The 18160-nt window shown below is 40.2% G+C and overlaps 1 protein-coding gene and 1 non-coding gene across 2 annotated transcripts; one reads left to right on the plus strand and one right to left on the minus strand.

Moving 5' to 3' along the window:
- The first annotated feature begins 1478 nt into the window (after positions 1–1478).
- LOC140035514 (uncharacterized) lies at positions 1479–7781 on the plus strand. Its single transcript, XM_072076771.1, has 2 exons — positions 1479–1536; positions 6661–7781. The coding sequence occupies exons 1-2, from the start codon at positions 1479–1481 to the stop codon at positions 7779–7781; spliced, it is 1179 nt and encodes a 392-aa protein (XP_071932872.1).
- LOC113728372 (small nucleolar RNA R71) lies at positions 7206–7312 on the minus strand. Its single transcript, XR_003458094.2, has one exon. It is a non-coding gene; the product is annotated as a small nucleolar RNA R71 (small nucleolar RNA).
- Positions 7782–18160: the final 10379 nt, after the last annotated feature.

Consider the following 18160-nt stretch of genomic DNA (forward strand, 5'->3'; position numbering starts at 1 on the left):
ATGACTCCTCTAAGTCTTTATTTATTGGCACAACAGGCATTGAATCAACAACTACTGCCATAATGTCTGGTAAATATAGGTAAGGATTAAGTAAACAGAAGAATTAAAGTTCATATAATGACTGAATTACAATTAAATAAAACCATTCTAGTTGCTCGTTTTCGTTCTTTCTTCTTGGTGCTTACCCTTCATGTGAATGCTAAAAATTGAGATGTGGACTTATTGACTCCAAGTCTACTTTTGCCAAGTTTTTAAAATACAAAATGTATCGGGTTAATGTTGTTGGATCCAGAATATCTCCCTGGTGAATATCGGATTGCTTGGCTCTTTTGATTTCTGTGTTAATTTTTCTAGGCATAGGGAATGACTATGGCTTTTAATGTGAACTGGTCCAATATTGACTCCAGTTCTCCATGATTGGCAATAATGAGGCGAGCTGCTCCTATGTTTGATTGCTAGTGCTGTTATTTTGCGTTTGTGCATTGTTTGGCTGTGAATAAGCTGGACTGTACTCCGCTATGAGTTATTACTGAGTAACCGGGGATCGGCACCTAAAAGTGTCGATTCTCGCGTCAAAAGGTGGTATTTTATATGAGTACGTGGTCGGATAGCGGTAGGAGCTGAGTAACCGGGCTCTTTCATCTAAAAATGTTGGAGTTCGCGTCAAAATGCCCCGACGGCTAACGACTAAGTCTTTTTGTATTAATTATTATTGTTCTTTAACGAAAAAAGAAAAAAAAAAGAAAAAGAAAAAAAAACGAAAAAGAGAGAATGAATAAGGGGAAGGCTTGCCGGTTTATGGACTTAATACGGAGACTTGTGTGAATATCTGGACCGTTAGCTGATAAATGTTGTTCGCCATTCCCTTTTCTTAGAGTAGTTAACCTGGAAATTGAAGGAGTTTGCAGTTTAGGGGCTAACCGGGGGGGGGAGGCTTCTTGGATTTTAATCACTAGTGCTCGATATATGTTTTTCTCTTGGATATCTTGGCAATATAGGAGATTGGGCAATGGCCATCATCGAATTTTGGTGTTCGTTTACTTTTCTTATGCTTGAGGACAAGTATGGTTCAAGTGTGGGGGGAATTGATAGGTTGTAATTTATCCATTTATTTTATTATTAATTCCTCCTATTACCTGACTTGATGCGGACTTATTTGCTGGATTCTACTCACTTTTAGTATTTGACGTTTATTTCAGGGAGTAGAATATAAATATGATAACAGGTGCCAAATTGACAGAAAAAGAATTCAGATGATTAAGCTTGTTCCAGGGGTATTTTTGGAAAAGAAGATGTCATGCCCACTTTGGTAATTTTCGCAAAGAAATGACGAACGAAGGGCTTCTTCCTGGAGAGGTGCGCCGCAATTAAGAAAAGGGGAGAAAAAGAGGAGCTTGTTTTTTGGGGGATCTTCGGCTGTAGCTTAGCTTGGGAGAGTTGACTTTTCTTTGAACTTTTGCTCTTGACTTGTCTTACGCATGGCAGCAGAGGGCCATTCTGAGTTCTTGGACTCTTCTCTTGACTTAGACTTTTCTTGTTAGTTTTCTTTTGGCTAGTCTCCACGCATGTCAGGAGCAAGGAACGGGAGCCTGATTTCTTTGACTTTTCTTTCTTGCACTTTGTAAATGACTTTGCTCTACGAATGCTAGGAACAATTAAAAAGCTTCAATTGTCACCTGCGCTTTTCATTTGCTTTCCAATTGTTCGACGAATTGCAACTTCCCGAAACGCAGGCAATGGCCGCTGCTCTCTCTACAATTTCCCGCGGGTTTAGTTCATCCAATATGAGCTAATCCCCTCGTTCTAGTCAAGAAACGACGGATGCTTTGGGTCACCTGAAAATTGTGAGATCGATTTAATTTAATCTTTTCCTTTTATTTATTGGTATTCGTGTATTCCCTGATTACTATGCCTATGGTTATTTAATTAGTTGATTGTCTTGGATCCAGATAATTAGTTGATTTGGTAATCTATTGTCAATTGGAGTATTAAATCCGTAATTGTTTAATTACCTCAAAATAGTGACAACTGGCACTATTAGATTCGTGTCAGGGGGATACGCGGGCTAATCTAAAATAACCCTGGTAGTGTGTTATTTGGTTAGAATAGGGCTCCTCTAATACGTAAGGCAATTGGGGAATTAAATTCTACGGGCGTACTTAGGATTATTTCTCAATTAGAGCAGTGATTAACGGGCGTACCTTGATCACCGACACAGTAAGGAGGGGTTGGCTGCCATCGTTTGTTTGGTAGTTATAACCTGTTTATTGATAAATAATTGGGATTGCTTTGCATCAATGATCAATTAGGTGAACCATTGCTGAAGTTATTTCTTGGCTAGATCTTTAGTTAATATTTCCTTGATTGTAGTGGATTGCCATTTGACTTTTAATTGCCTACTTTATTTTATTTTTGATTGCTTCCTTGTTTTAATTGATTTAGGCCTTTAATTATTGTTATCCTGAGTTCAGTAAATTGTGGTTTAATTTCTAGTTAGTTGTTTATTTTTATTTTCTCATTTGAATTTAGTTAATTATCGTCGTTCCTACAAAATCACCCCTGTGTTACTTTGGATTTCTTAAGAAACAAATATACCCAATCTCTGTGGATACGACCCTACTTGCCCTGTCTACAAATTCATAATTATTTGTGAAAAGGAATAACCATCCCATTCGGGTATATCGGATCAAGCAAACTCTTCGGGAACAGGGTGAATCAAGTAACCCATTGCATACCTAGAGTCCCTGCTCCAGTACTTAGAATTGGGTTTTGGTCATTTTAACTGGCAATTAGGTTTAATTTTATTATTGCACAGGCTGACGACCAAAAATTAACTAAAAATTGACAGGTCGTCAGCCTGTGCAATAATAAAATTAAACCTAATTGCCAGTTAAAATGACCAAAACCCAATTCTAAGTACTGGAGCAGGGACTCTTGGTGTGCAATGGGTTACTTGATTCACCCTGTTCTCGAAGAGTTTGCTTGATCCGATATATCCGAATGGGATGGTTATTCCTTTTCACAAATAATTATGAATTTGTACACAGGGCAAGTAGGGTCGTATCCACAGAGACTGGGTATATTTGTTTCTTAAGAAATCCAAAGTAACACAGGGGGTGATTTTGTAGGAACGACGATAATTAACTAAATTCAAATGAGAAAATAAAAATAAACAACTAACTAGAAATTAAACCACAATTTACTGAACTCAGGATAACAATAATTAAAGGCCTAAATCAATTAAAACAAGGAAGCAATCAAAAATAAAATAAAGTAGGCAATTAAAAGTCAAATGGCAATCCACTACAATCAAGGAAATATTAACTAAAGATCTAGCCAAGAAATAACTTCAGCAATGATTCACCTAATTGATCATTGATGCAAAGCAATCCCAATTATTTATCAATAAATAGGTTATAACTACCAAACAAACGATGGCAGCCAACCCCTCCTTACTGTGTCGGTGATCAAGGTACGCCCGTTAATCACTGCTCTAATTGAGAAATAATCCTAGGTACGCCCGTAGAATTTAATTCCCCAATTGCCTTACGTATTAGAGGAGCCCTATTCTAACCAAATAACACACTACCAGGGTTATTTTAGATTAGCCCGTGTATCCCCCTGACACGAATCTAATAGTGCCAGTTGTCACTATTTTGAGGTAATTAAACAATTACGGATTTAATACCCCAATTGACAATAGATTACCAAATCAACTAATTATCTGGATCCAAAACAATCAACTAATTAAATAACCATAGGCATAGTAATCAGGGAATACACGAATACCAATAAATAAAAGGAAAAGATTAAATTAAATCGATCTCACAATTTTCAGGTGACCCAAAGCATCCGTCGTTTCTTGACTAGAACGAGGGGATTAGCTCATATTGGATGAACTAAGCCCGCGGGAAATTGTAGAGAGAGCAGCGGCCATTGCCTGCGTTTCGGGAAGTTGCAATTCGTCGAACAATTGGAAAGCAAATGAAAAGCGCAGGTGACAATTGAAGCTTTTTAATTGTTCCTAGCATTCGTAGAGCAAAGTCATTTACAAAGTGCAAGAAAGAAAAGTCAAAGAAATCAGGCTCCCGTTCCTTGCTCCTGACATGCGTGGAGACTAGCCAAAAGAAAACTAACAAGAAAAGTCTAAGTCAAGAGAAGAGTCCAAGAACTCAGAATGGCCCTCTGCTGCCATGCGTAAGACAAGTCAAGGGCAAAAGTTCAAAGAAAAGTCAACTCTCCCAAGCTAAGCTACAGCCGAAGATCCCCCAAAAAACAAGCTCCTCTTTTTCTCCCCTTTTCTTAATTGCGGCGCACCTCTCCAGGAAGAAGCCCTTCGTTCGTCATTTCTTTGCGGAAATTACCAAAGTGGGCATGACATCTTCTTTTCCAAAAATACCCCTGGAACAAGCTTAATCATCTGAATTCTTTTTCTGTCAATTTGGCACCTGTTATCATATTTATATTCTACTCCCTGAAATAAACGTTAAATACTAAAAGTGAGTAGAATCCAGCAAATAAGTCCGCATCAAGTCAGGTAATAGGAGGAATTAATAATAAAATAAATGGATAAATTACAACCTATCAATTCCCCCCACACCTGAACCATGCTTGTCCTCAAGCATAAGAAAAGTAAACGAACACCAAAATTCGATGATGGCCATTGCCCAATCTCCTATATTGCCAAGATATCCAAGAGAAAAACACTGAAATCAGGAAGTGAGATCTTGGCGTGCCCACGCAGCGTTGGTGTCTCCTGAGGTTAGGGACGTTTCGTAATCTTGGCGTGCCCACGCAGTGTTTGTGTCTCCTGAGGTCAGTGGATGTTTTATAATCTTGGCATGCCCACGCGGTGTTTGACGACCTAAAAAAAAAAAAAAAAAAATTTGGAAAACAAAAAAAAAAAAAAATTTTTTTTTTTAAGATTTCAGATCTACGTAAGCATTGTTTTTGGAATAACAAAAAAAAAAATCCTTCTTTTTCTTCTTTTCTTCTTCTTTCTTTCTTTCTTTCTTTCTTCTTTCCCTGCTTTCCCCTTTTCTCTGGTTCCTTCAACCAGAGCCGCCGCCGCCCCAGGTCTCCTCCCTTCCTCCTGCTCCACCGACGCCATCGCCGCTCCTCGCGCGCCACCTGGAGCCCGCCGCTCCCTCGCGCGCGCTACCCCAACCCGTCGCCCACCACCCGCAGTCGCTGAGCACCATCAGATCCAGCTACCGCAAACTCTTCCCTCTCACAGCCACCACCTTCATCGCACCACTGGCTTCGTATGCACGCGCCTGTCTCAATCTCTTTCTATTATTTTTTTTATTTTTTTATTTTATTATTGCAGTATGTTTTTATTATTTTTAGTACAATACGTTTTTGAAAATTTTGCGTGTTTGGACTACCTGACATTTCTATTCCTCCTTAGTTGGGTACTTCTGTGTTACTTTGCTTGTTTCTTTTTACTTTGCTTGATTTTTATTTATTTAGTAGATTGACTTGTGGTTAGTCGTGTGATTTACTTATTCCTTATGCGTGCACCGATGATACTAGTTTAGGGTGTTTTTGGGAGGTACCTTTAACACTTAAATTTGCTTATTGAAGTAGTTGCCTTGTGTGAAACCACAAGTGCTTATTGATTGCATTTACTATAAGTGTTGGGGTATTTGTATAACTTGTGGGTGATTGAAGTGTGCATTTTGTTGTTTAAATTAACTAAGCGAGAGGCCCCAATATTTGTTGATTGGAGTGATATTTGGAGAAAATGGTGAGACTCAGATCAACGCGAAGACGCAGTCCCAAATATCTGTGAGATCTAATTAATTTTACGTGTTCCTTAATTTGTTAATATTTGCATGTTTTCTATTTTAATTTTCATGGGATTATTTTGTTAATTGGATATCAAGGGCCCGATGTGCAATTTAACTTATTAATCTCTTGTCAAATTAATCAATTAAATCCGTAATTGTTTAGTTGGTTAATATTAGTGACAACTAGTATTTTCACATACTAGGGGGACATGCAATCTGATTTAAATAACCCTCGTAACGTGTTATTAATTTGGGTTAGGCTTTTCTACTTTTTAATACAATTAGGAAATTAATTCCTACGGTCGTACCTAGGAGTATTTCCTGGTTAGGGGTAATCAATGGTCGTACCTTGGTTATCAATAAATTAAGGAAAAACTGGTCGTTAGAGTTTATCGGCGACTATAACTAACCTGTTAATAAAATTAAGTGAACCTTCTTTGCATCAATGATCGGATGAATGGACTGTGTCTACGTAGTTGTATCCTTGGCTAGAATTTATTTATTATTTATTTAATTGCCATTTACATTCGTATTAATTATTTATTTATTTTTGGTTAAATTGTTTAATTATTTTTTTAGTTAAATTGTTTAATTATTTATTTTTAGTTTTATCTGATAAAAATCCCCCGTGTCTCGAATTTAAAAAGAATCGAATTTTTCCCAATCCCTGTGGATTCGACCCTGCTTACTACTATACACAGAAAATTCATTTTTCTTAAGCAGGTATTTATTATTGCACAGGCACGACACCTGTCAATTTTTGGCGCCGTTGCCGGGGACTGGCGTTAATTATTTGTTTCTTTTTAAGTTCATTTTTGTTCTAATTTTCTGGTATTTTTCTAGTTTATGCCTCGTTCTTCTCGTACAGGCAAATTAATTTTCGACCCTGAAGTAGAGAAGACCGCGCGTAGAACGAGGAAAGAAACCAGGCGACTCAGAGAAGAGCAATACGATATTGCACCTCGGGGACTTGATCCAGAGGTTGAGCCGACAAATTTGTCTGGTGACAATTCGAGTGATTCAGACCAAGAAGAAGTCACTATGGCAAATGCACGAACACTAAGGGAGTTGGCTGCTCCTGATTTAAATCAGCAGCCCTTGTGCATTACTTTTCCAAATTTAAATGATGACACTCCCTTTGAACTAAAATCTGGTCTAATTCATCTCTTGCCATCTTTCCATGGTCTACCAGGTGAGGAGCCCTACAAGCACTTGCAAGAGTTCGACGTCGTTTGCAACAGTATGAAACCCCCGGGAATTACAGAAGAGCAAATAAAGATGAGGGCCTTCCCCTTCTCTTTGAAAGACTCCGCAAAAGACTGGCTCTACTACCTACCGCCTGGTAGTATCACCACGTGGGACCAACTGAAGAAAAAATTCTTGGACAAGTACTTTCCGGCGTCTCGAGCTGCGAGCCTAAGGAAAGAGATATGTGGTATCAAACAACACCCTAGCGAGTCTCTCTATGAGTACTGGGAGAGATTTAAGAAACTGTGCACCAAATGGCCTCAGCATCAGATAAGTGAGCAACTGCTCATTCAATATTTCTATGAGGGGTTGCTTTTCAGGGACAGAAGCATAATCGATGCTGCAAGTGGAGGGGCGTTGGTGAACAAAACCCCTCGAGGAGCATGGGAGTTGATTGAAGGGATGGCTGAGAACTCACAGCAGTTTGGTTCAAGAGAGGACATTCCGACGCGTAGGGTGAATGAGGTGGAAACGTCCTCTATCCAACAGCAGATCTCCGAATTAACATCTTTCGTAAGACAATTAGCTGTGGGGAGTGCTTCACAAGCCAAAGTGTGTGGGGTGTGCACTGCCGTGGGTCATCCTACGGAAATGTGTCCACTGGTTCAAGAAGAAACTGCAGAACAGGTGAACATGGCTGGCCACGTGCCCGCGCCAAGAAAGCAGTACGACCCATACTCAAACACCTACAATCCTGGTTGGAGGGATCACCCCAACCTTAGCTATGGAGGAAATAGGTAGTTTAACTTTGTGCCAAATAGACAGCAAGGACACCAACAGCAGTACCATCCTCGGCCACCACCACCACCACCCCCTTCAAACTCAAGTCCGTCCATGGAAGAGATGATGAAGCAATTACTTGCTAATCAACAAAAGACGGATTCAGACTTGCAAAGCATGAGAAATCAACTGGGACAGGTGCAATCATTGCAAAATCAAATGAATCAAATGGCTATAACAATCAACCGTTTGGAGTCCCAAGTTCAAGGAAAGTTGCCATCTCAACCTGAGGCAAATCCAAAGAATGTAAGCGCAATGACCTTAAGGAGTGGCAAGGAAGTTCAAGGACCCGAACCGGTGATTCCTAAAGACAAGGACGAACAACGGATTGAGAAAGAATTGGAAGAGGATGGCAGAGACAACAAAAATGCAAAGGTACCCTCGAACCCAATTCCTACAACTAAAACTAATCCACCTCCCTTTCCTAGCAGGTTAGAGAAACCAAAGAAGCAAGACAAGGAAAAAGAAGTCTTGGAGATCTTTCGCAAGGTGGAGATCAACATACCCCTGCTGGATGCGATTAAACAAGTACCCAGGTACGCAAAATTTTTGAGGGACCTGTGTGCCAACCGCAAGCGGTTGAAGGGGGATGAACGAGTTATAGTTGGGGAGAATGTTTCAGCAATTCTACAAAGGAAACTTCCACCAAAATGCGGAGATCCAGGTATGTTTACTATTCCTTGTAGGATAGGTAATACTTTGATTGGAAAGGCCATGTTAGACCTAGGAGCCTCGATTAATGTCATGCCAAAGTCCATTTATGCTTCATTGAACTTAGGTCCTTTGAAAGAGACTGAGATAATAATCCAATTAGCTGACAGGACCAATGCATACCCTGACGGGTTGATTGAAGATGTTTTGGTAAAAATTAACGAATTAGTTTTTCCAGCTGATTTTTATGTGCTCGACATGGAGGATGAACACTCCCGTGATCCGTCACCTTTGTTGTTAGGTAGACCCTTTTTGAGCACAGCCCGAACCAAAATTGATGTTAATAAGGGTACTTTGTCTATGGAATTTGATGGTGAGAATGTTCACTTTAACATTTTTGAGACCATGAAATATCCATCCGATTCAAATGTTGGCTCTGTTTTCTCGGTAAATGTTATTGACCCTGCTATACAGGAGGTTTTTGAAATTGAAGGCAGGGATGAACTAGAGGTCGTCCTGACCAGGCACTTCGAGTCCGAAACGACCTCTGGAGTAGAGTTGAGTGAAGAGCTTAAATGCGTGATTGGATCGTTGCAAACGTTACCAACCACGAAGACAATGTATGACCCCGCACCCATTTTTATACCTGAACCTCACAAAAGGTTACTTCCATCTGTGGTGCAGGCACCTGTCTTGGAACTGAAACCGCTGCCGAAACACCTGAAGTATGCATACTTGGGTGAAGGGGAGACACTTCCAGTGATCATCTCCGCGGGTTTATCAAAGATTCAAGAAGATAGACTACTTCGAGTTCTTAGGGAACATAAGCAGGCGATAGGATGGACCATCGCCGACATCAAGGGAATTAGCCCTGCGGTGTGTATGCACCGAATTCGACTCGAGGAGAATGCTAAACCCGTACGGCAAGCTCAACGGAGATTAAATCCTCTCATGATGGAGGTCGTAAAGAAAGAGATTTTAAAACTGCTGGACGTTGGAATTATATTTGCAATATCAGATAGCCCGTGGGTAAGTCCAGTACAGGTGGTCCCGAAGAAGGCAGGAGTGACAGTGGAATCAAACCAAGAGGGTGAGCTCGTACCAATTCGAAAGCCCACCGGATGGCGACAGTGTATCGATTACCGAAAGCTAAATGCCGTCACGAAAAAGGACCATTTCCCCCTCCCTTTCATTGACCAAATGGTGGAGCGATTAGCATGTCGAGCTTACTATTGTTTCTTGGATGGATTTTCAGGTTATTTTCAAATTGCCATCGCACCCGAGGACCAAGAGAAGACTACTTTCACCTGCCCGTTTGGAACATTTGCATATCGAAGGATGCCATTTGGATTGTGTAATGCACCTGCTACCTTCCAAAGATGCATGGTAAGTATCTTTTCAGAATATGTTGAAAAGATTATTGAGGTTTTCATGGACGATTTCAGTGTATATGGTGAAAGTTTTGAAAACTGTCTAGATAACCTGAAATTGATCTTAGTAAGGTGTATAGAAACTAATCTCGTGCTTAATTGGGAAAAATGTCATTTTATGGTTGAACACGGGATAGTTTTGGGTCATGTAGTTTCATCTACAGGTATTGAGGTTGATAAGGCAAAAATAGATGTTATATCTACTTTACCTTACCCTGCGAGTGTGCGGGAAGTTCGTTCCTTCTTGGGTCACGCAGGTTTCTATAGAAGGTTCATCAAAGACTTCTCGAAAATTGGAGCGCCCTTATTCCAACTTTTGCAAAAAGATGTATCCTTCGAATTCGATGAAACATGTAAGGGGGCATTCAATAAGTTAAAGGAGTTATTGACCATCTCACCTATTATCCAACCCCCTGACTGGAACCTCCCATTCGAGATCATGTGTGACGCCAGCGACTATGCAGTGGGTGCGGTATTGGGTCAAAGAGTAGGAAAGGCAGCTCATGCTATCTACTACGCATCTCGAGCCTTGAACGGAGCTCAATTGAACTATTCAACCACCAAAAAGGAGCTTTTAGCAGTTGTTTTTGCCTTAGAAAAATTTCGGTCTTATTTACTTGGTGCTAAAGTTATTATTTTTTCTGATCATGCAGCTTTACGGTATTTGTTGACCAAGAAAGAGGCAAAACCGCGATTGATACGGTGGATATTGTTGTTACAAGAGTTCAACCTGGAGATCCGAGATAAGAAAGGGGCGGAGAATCTGGTAGCAGATCACTTGAGTCGAGTACAAGTCGTCGAAGATGACATCCCATTGAGAGAAGCATTCCCCGAGGAGCATTTATTTTCTATTAATTCATCTTTGCCTTGGTATGCAGATATTGTTAATTTTCTAGTCACTGACAAATTTCCTACAGGATGGCCTAAGGCAAAGAGAGACAAGTTGAGGAGCGATGCAAAGTTCTACATTTGGGATGATCCTTACCTCTGGAAGCGGGGTGCCGATCAAATCATCCGTAGATGTGTAAGTGAAGTTGAATTTCAATCTATTCTAGCCTATTGTCACTCTTTTGCATGTGGAGGTCACTTTGGACCGAAGAGAACGGCTCGTAAGGTGCTAGAGAGTGGATTCTATTGGCCAACTCTATTCAAAGATGCCTACTCATTTTGTAAGTCATGTGATAAGTGTCAAAGAGTGGGTAATATCTCTCGTAGGGGTCAAATGACTCAAATCCCAATGATTTTTGTTGAAATTTTTGACGTTTGGGGCATTGATTTTATGGGTCCTTTTCCTTCGTCCTGTGGTTTTTTGTATATATTGCTTGCTGTAGATTATGTTTCGAAGTGGGTAGAAGCAAAGGCCACCCGCACTAATGATTCCAAAGTGGTTGCAGAATTCGTTAAGTCTAATATTTTTGTCCGCTTTGGGATGCCACGAGCAATTGTAAGTGATCGGGGTACTCATTTCTGCAACAAAACGATCGCTGCAATGTTTAGGAGATACGGTGTCTTGCACAAAGTCTCTACATCCTACCATCCTCAGACAAATGGTCAGGCGGAAGTATCGAACCGAGGGATCAAATCAATTCTAGAAAAGATGGTCCGACCCGATAGGAAGGATTGGAGTGTGAGACTAGAGGATGCACTATGGGCATATAGGACGGCATACAAGACACCCATTGGCATGTCCCCTTACCGATTGGTATTTGGAAAGCCATGTCATCTCCCGGTAGAGTTTGAGCATAGAGCGTTTTGGGCGGTCAAGCAATGCAATATGGATATCGAGGAGGGCGGAATTCAAAGGAAGTTGCAATTACAAGAGTTGGAAGAAATCCGAAATGAAGCATACGAGAATGCAATGATCTATAAAGAGAAGAATCGGATCTTTCATGACCAACAGATCTCTAGGAAGACATTCGTCTGCGGGCAAAAAGTTTTACTATACCACTCCAAATTGAAGTTATTTCCAGGTAAGCTACGTTCTCGTTGGATTGGTCCCTTTGTTGTAACTAATGTCTTTGATTATGGTGCAGTGGAGATCCAGAGTCTGAAGACGGAGAAGAAATTTGTGGTGAATGGTCATCGTCTCAAGCCTTATTATGATGAGGCTCCAGTTGAGCGAGTAGAGATGACGCATTTGGAGGACCCAATTTGCTTGGTTTAAGCAAATTATGGGCTATGTCTAGCCAAAGACATTAAAGAAAGGCGCTAGTTTGGGAGGCAACCCAAATATTAGTTTTGTTATTTCTAGTTGTTTTGTTCTTTCTAGTTGGTTACTCGTTGGGTAGTATCAGTACTCATATTTCCTTTACTGAAATCAGGAAGTGAGATCTTGGCGTGCCCACGCAGCGTTGGTGTCTCCTGAGGTTAGGGACGTTTCGTAATCTTGGCGTGCCCACGCAGTGTTTGTGTCTCCTGAGGTCAGTGGATGTTTTATAATCTTGGCATGCCCACGCGGTGTTTGACGACCTAAAAAAAAAAAAATTTGGAAAACAAAAGAAAAAAAAAAAATTTTTTTTTTAGATTGCAGATCTACGTAAGCATTGTTTTTGGAATAAACAAAAAAAAAATCCTTCTTTTTCTTCTTTTCTTCTTCTTTCTTTCTTTCTTTCTTTCTTCTTTCCCTGCTTTCCCCTTTTCTCTGGTTCCTTCAACCAGAGCCGCCGCCGCCCCAGGTCTCCTCCCTTCCTCCTGCTCCACCGACGCCATCGCCGCTCCTCGCGCGCCAACCCGTCGCCCACCACCCGCAGTCGCTGAGCACCATCGATCCAGCTACCGCAAACTCTTCCCTCTCACAGCCACCACCTTCATCGCACCACTGGCTTCGTATGCACGCGCCTGTCTCAATCTCTTTCTATTATTTTTTTTATTTTCTTATTTTATTATTGCAGTATGTTTTTATTATTTTTAGTACAGTACGTTTTTGAAAATTTTGCGTGTTTGGACTACCTGACATTTCTATTCCTCCTTAGTTGGGTACTTCTGTGTTACTTTGCTTGTTTCTTTTTACTTTGCTTGATTTTTATTTATTTAGTAGATTGACTTGTGGTTAGTCGTGTGATTTACTTATTCCTTATGCGTGCACCGATGATACTAGTTTAGGGTGTTTTTGGGAGGTACCTTTAACACTTAAATTTGCTTATTGAAGTAATTGCCTTGTGTGAAACCACAAGTGCTTATTGATTGCATTTACTATAAGTGTTGGGGTATTTGTATAACTTGTGGGTGATTGAAGTGTGCATTTTGTTGTTTAAATTAACTAAGCGAGAGGCCCCAATATTTGTTGATTGGAGTGATATTTGGAGAAAATGGTGAGACTCAGATCAACTCCAGGGGCTAATCCACCGATGTCTTGACGATTTCAGGGGAGTTTCGTTGCCCTTCTTCTTACTTTTTCTATATATTTGTTACATTGAGGGCAATGTATACTTTAAGTGTGGGGGGGATTTGGATTTGATTGGAGTTTCTTTAAATTGTTGTTTTTCTTATTGTTGTCTTGATGAATAAATATGGCAACTCACTCTTCTATTGCTGGTTGTGATTTATCCTATGAATTTTGTTTAGATGGCAAGTAAAAGCATATTATCTTGGTGAATATTATGAGTTTAATGACTGGGTGCAAATTGTGGTTAAATTGTTTAGGCAATATAAATATTTTACTAGCAATTGTTGTGTCAATTGGGCAATTGTTGATCTTAGTTCTCCATATTAGGAGATGACGTGGGCCATGATCTTTAATTATCTGGTATTTTGGTGCTATAATTGTGGTTAATAAATGGCTCTACTCCGCTAGTGTCATCATCCAATAACCGGGAGTCTTCACCACAAGTGTCGACTCTCGCGTCAAAAAGTGGCGACATCTATGAGTAGTTAGTCTTGAAGCTGTGAAAAGTTGAGTAACTGGGCTCTTTCATCTAAAAATGTCAGAGTTCACGTCAAAAGACTTGAATAGCTTGGGACTGAGCATTTATTGAAAAAAAAAAAAAAGAAAAAAGAAAATAAAAGAAAATAAAAGGAAAAAAAAATAATAATAATAAGTAAGCTTATGATCATGTTGGCCTGCCGATCCTTGTTCTTCAATGTTGAGATTTTGATTTTTAGTTGACCCAATTGCTAACTTTTGCTAGTTTAATATTTTGATTTCTTAGACGAGTTAGCCATGAATTGGACGAATCTATGATTTCAGGAGCTAACCGGGAGAAATATGTTTTGACACTTAGCCACTAAAACTTGATTTTGGGATAAGCATAGCTTGGCAGTAAATGAAATGAGAGTTAGCCATTGTTGAGTTTAGTGTTCCCATACTTGAGGACAAGCATGATTTAAGTGTGGGGGGAATTGATAGGGTATTAATTGTTAGTAATTTTATCGTTAATTCTCCTCTTTATTCTTGCCAAATATTGTTTTAATTGTCAATATATATTTATATTTGGTATTTGGATATAATTTCAGAAATTGGAGCAGAAACCTCTTGAGAAGATTATTGTGAAGCTTTACACAATTCTGGTGCAAACCAACGAGAAAGAATGGAATTGCATTTGGGAATTCAATTTGGCTAGACAACATATCAAAATTGGTGGGGACCGCAAATAAGTTGTATTGTCTAAAGTGTGCTTTCTTTGCACATTTGTGGTTTTGCTTTCTTGTTAGTGAACGTGAGCACTTGGTCAAAAAGAGAACCGACAATTGCTTTTATTTGAGTAGAGTGGAATTGATTGTGTAGAGAAATGATGACCTCTTTGGTGGACGTGGGGTGATGTCTCCATTTGGCTGGTTTTTTTATGTATAAAGATATGGGACGTGAAAGGAAGCTATCAGACGAGTTTTAGTTTTCTCTCCAGAGAAGCTCCGTAGGAGCTTAGAGGTAGTTTTTGGTTTTCAGAGAAGGAGTTCTTCCTTCTCTTGTTGTGTGGTGTGCAACTTTTCTTAAAAGAGTCTACCGAGACTCAAGTTTCTTCCTAAATTCTTAGTTACTTATTTATGTCTATGAATTCAATTCAATTGCGTGGGAATTTTCTTATGAGGCGTGACTAATTTTCTCCTCTAGTCAAGGATCAACGCGAAGACGCAGTCCCAAATATCTGTGAGATCTAATTAATTTTACGTGTTCCTTAATTTGTTAATATTTGCATGTTTTCTATTTTAATTTTCATGGGATTATTTTGTTAATTGGATATCAAGGGCCCGATGTGCAATTTAACTTATTAATCTCTTGTCAAATTAATCAATTAAATCCGTAATTGTTTAGTTGGGTTAATATTAGTGACAACTAGTATTTTCACATACTAGGGGGACATACAATCTGATTTAAATAACCCTCGTAACGTGTTATTAATTTGGGTTAGGCTTTTCTAGTTTTTAATGCAATTAGGAAATTAATTCCTACGGTCGTACCTAGGAGTATTTCCTGGTTAGGGGTAATCAATGGTCGTACCTTGGTTATCAATAAATTAAGGAAAAGCTGGTCGTTAGAGTTTATCGGCGACTATAACTAACCTGTTAATAAAATTAAGTGAACACCTTCTTTGCATCAATGATCGGATGAATGGACTGTGTCTACGTAGTTGTATCCTTGGCTAGAATTTATTTATTATTTATTTAATTGCCATTTACATTCGTATTAATTATTTATTTATTTTTGGTTAAATTGTTTAATTATTTTTTTAGTTAAATTGTTTAATTATTTATTTTTAGTTTTATCTGATAAAAATCCCCCGTGTCTCGAATTTAAAAAGAATCGAATTTTTCCCAGTCCCTGTGGATTCGACCCTGCTTACTACTATACACAGAAAATTCATTTTTCTTAAGCAGGTATTTATTATTGCACAGGCACGACACCTGTCAGTCATAACGGAGGGCGAGGTGGAAACGGAGGTGCAAAGCCTGTATGCATCAGAAACTGCGCCAAATTCTGTGCTATGCGGCGACATTGGCGTCAACGTTGACCATCCGAGCCTGCATAGTCTGAACCTGCTCCCGGAGTTGTTGCCATTCAGTAGTCCCATGCGGCGGAGGTGGCGCAGAAGAAGATGGCCCAGCTGTGTCCTCGGCTGAACCAGGAAAGGAGGAGGGCCCTGCCCGGGACGAATAATGCGCACCCGGAGCTCTTAGTGGTCCCGGGGGCGTGAACTGGTAGGAACCATCAGGCAGGCGCTCGATGACTCCCATCCTCTCCAAGCAGTCTACGTCTAAGAGCTCCATCTCGCACGCCAAATCTAGGTCGTGGGCCTCCAGGTCAAGAACCCCCAACTGTATCGCCTAGTGAGTGATATAGGACCCAAGGATAAGGGACTTGTTCTTTTTGGCCAAGACGGTCTTGAACTGTGCGGCCAACCAACACCCCAAGTTAACCTTGATATTGTTCTTCATACTCCAGAGGAAGAAGAACTCAGGGCGAGAGAGTATGCCAGAGCTGTCCTTGCGCCCCGGGTAGCTGTAAGCTAAGAACCGCTGAACATAGCGGGCACTAGGGTCCTTAAGAAAGGAACTCCTAGATCGGGAAGGATCGTAGCGCTCCCTATCGACGGACATGTCCTCCCATACATCATGGTACCGGGAGAGGAATGGCTCTACGTAATCACAAGCACTCTCTGCATACGCCCTAGTCCCAGCATACTCTCTAGTGATAAACCCAAATGCCCGATTGAATTGGGTAATGGAGAAATTGAATTCTCGACCCATGAGCCGGAAATGAATGACCTGTGGTGTGTCAACGGTGTATCTCGTAGGTAACTCGAACTCAAAGGTGGAGTAAAACTCCCTTGTCAGCTCGACAAAGGCGGGGCATAAGATATCGAGATATGAGCGCCACCCGATGGCTGTAAACATCTGCTCGACCTCCTCTCGTATGCCTAGTCCCATGACGGTTAATTTTTCCCGAGTCTTGCTTGGTGTAATCCGCCGCTCGCAGACCTTAGCATATCGCTCCTGATCAGCGGGTCTAGTGAAGGTTAGGTGCCCCCCAAAGTGAGCTGGGGTATCTACCTGTGCATTCCTACCCCTACCCAAACGGGTTCGAGCACCAGAAGAAGATGGTAGGTTGGTAGGTGTATTCACAGGGATGGAGGCTTGTGGAGGGGGCTGAGAACGAGGGACCCTAGACCTAGAGGATGATTTTGGTCTCACCATTTCTCCCAACAGTCAGCTCAAAATTACAGAAACTCTGATAAGAGTTTATTTTACGTATTTTTAAGTGCATTTTATTAGTTAATTTTGAGTTGATTATCTAGTTTTATACATAAAATAAAGAGGTTTTTGGTAAAATTATATATTTTTGGTAAAAGTGGATAATATTGCATTTTTAGTGATTTTTATGATAAAAACTTCATTTTTATGCAGGAATGATGATTCAATCACCAAAGGATGTCAAATGAGATGAAAAATAGAAAGTTGGTGATGAATTCAAGTGGTAACAAGAAGAATGAAGTGAAAAACGTTCAAGTGAGGAAATGCAAGACAAATCAGTTTTGACACTTTTCAGTATTTCGACTATATCTGGAGCTACACTGATCAGATTGAGGTGATCTTTATACCATTTTAAAGCTAAGAAAGAGACCTACAATTCGTATGAAGACATCGAAATCCAATTCTGCCATTTTCATGGACAAAAAGTCGGAATACAGAAGCTGCACTCTGTGGTCGAAACTGGAAACAAAGGTTTGACCAGGTGATAGTATTTCGACCATATCTCAGGCTGCACAACTCCGATCTGGATGATTTTTAGAGTATTGGAAAGCTAACTCAAAGGGTTACAACTTTGGTGTTTTGCACAAAAGCCAGTTCGGCCTTTATGATAGAGAAAATCGCAGATGAAGTAAGGCCAAAGTGAATACGCGAGTACACAAAACGTGACTTGTAACCGCGTTTTGTGTAGGCGCGTTTTCTGGCCGTAATTCTGCAATTTGCTCAGTCAATTCTCTTATGTTCAAACTACTTTCCAGCTACAATCTGCAAGAGAATTCGGTGCACATGTCTCAGAAGACAAAAGGGCAATAAAGATGGCTTATTTTCAAGTCAAAAATATTGGTTTTTGACTATGCTAACAAAGTGGAGATTTGGGAATCAAAGGTTAGAATTTGACTTGGAAAAATAGAGCCTTTGAGTAGTTTTTATGCTAAGACATTGAGAGAGGTCTGGAGAGCCATACGTAGCTTAGCTTCTTACAGAAAAACATATTCTCTCTAGCTAGGTACTTGCAAGGGGCAATTGAGGTTTCATCTTGTAATCATCTAAGTTCAAGACAAAGGAGATTTTTGGAAG

Source organism: Coffea arabica, chromosome 2c, assembly GCF_036785885.1.
Source record: "Coffea arabica cultivar ET-39 chromosome 2c, Coffea Arabica ET-39 HiFi, whole genome shotgun sequence".
In the NCBI taxonomy this organism is placed as follows: Eukaryota; Viridiplantae; Streptophyta; class Magnoliopsida; order Gentianales; family Rubiaceae; genus Coffea; species Coffea arabica.

Coding starts and splice junctions, on each gene's coding strand:
- LOC140035514 (XM_072076771.1), top strand. CDS start 1,479: ATGGCAGCAGAGGGCCATTCTGAGTTCTTGGACTCTTCTCTTGACTTA. Junction 1,537..6,660: donor TCTTGACTTAGACTTTTCTT/GTTAGTTTTCTT, acceptor CTTCTCGTACAG/GCAAATTAATTTTCGACCCT.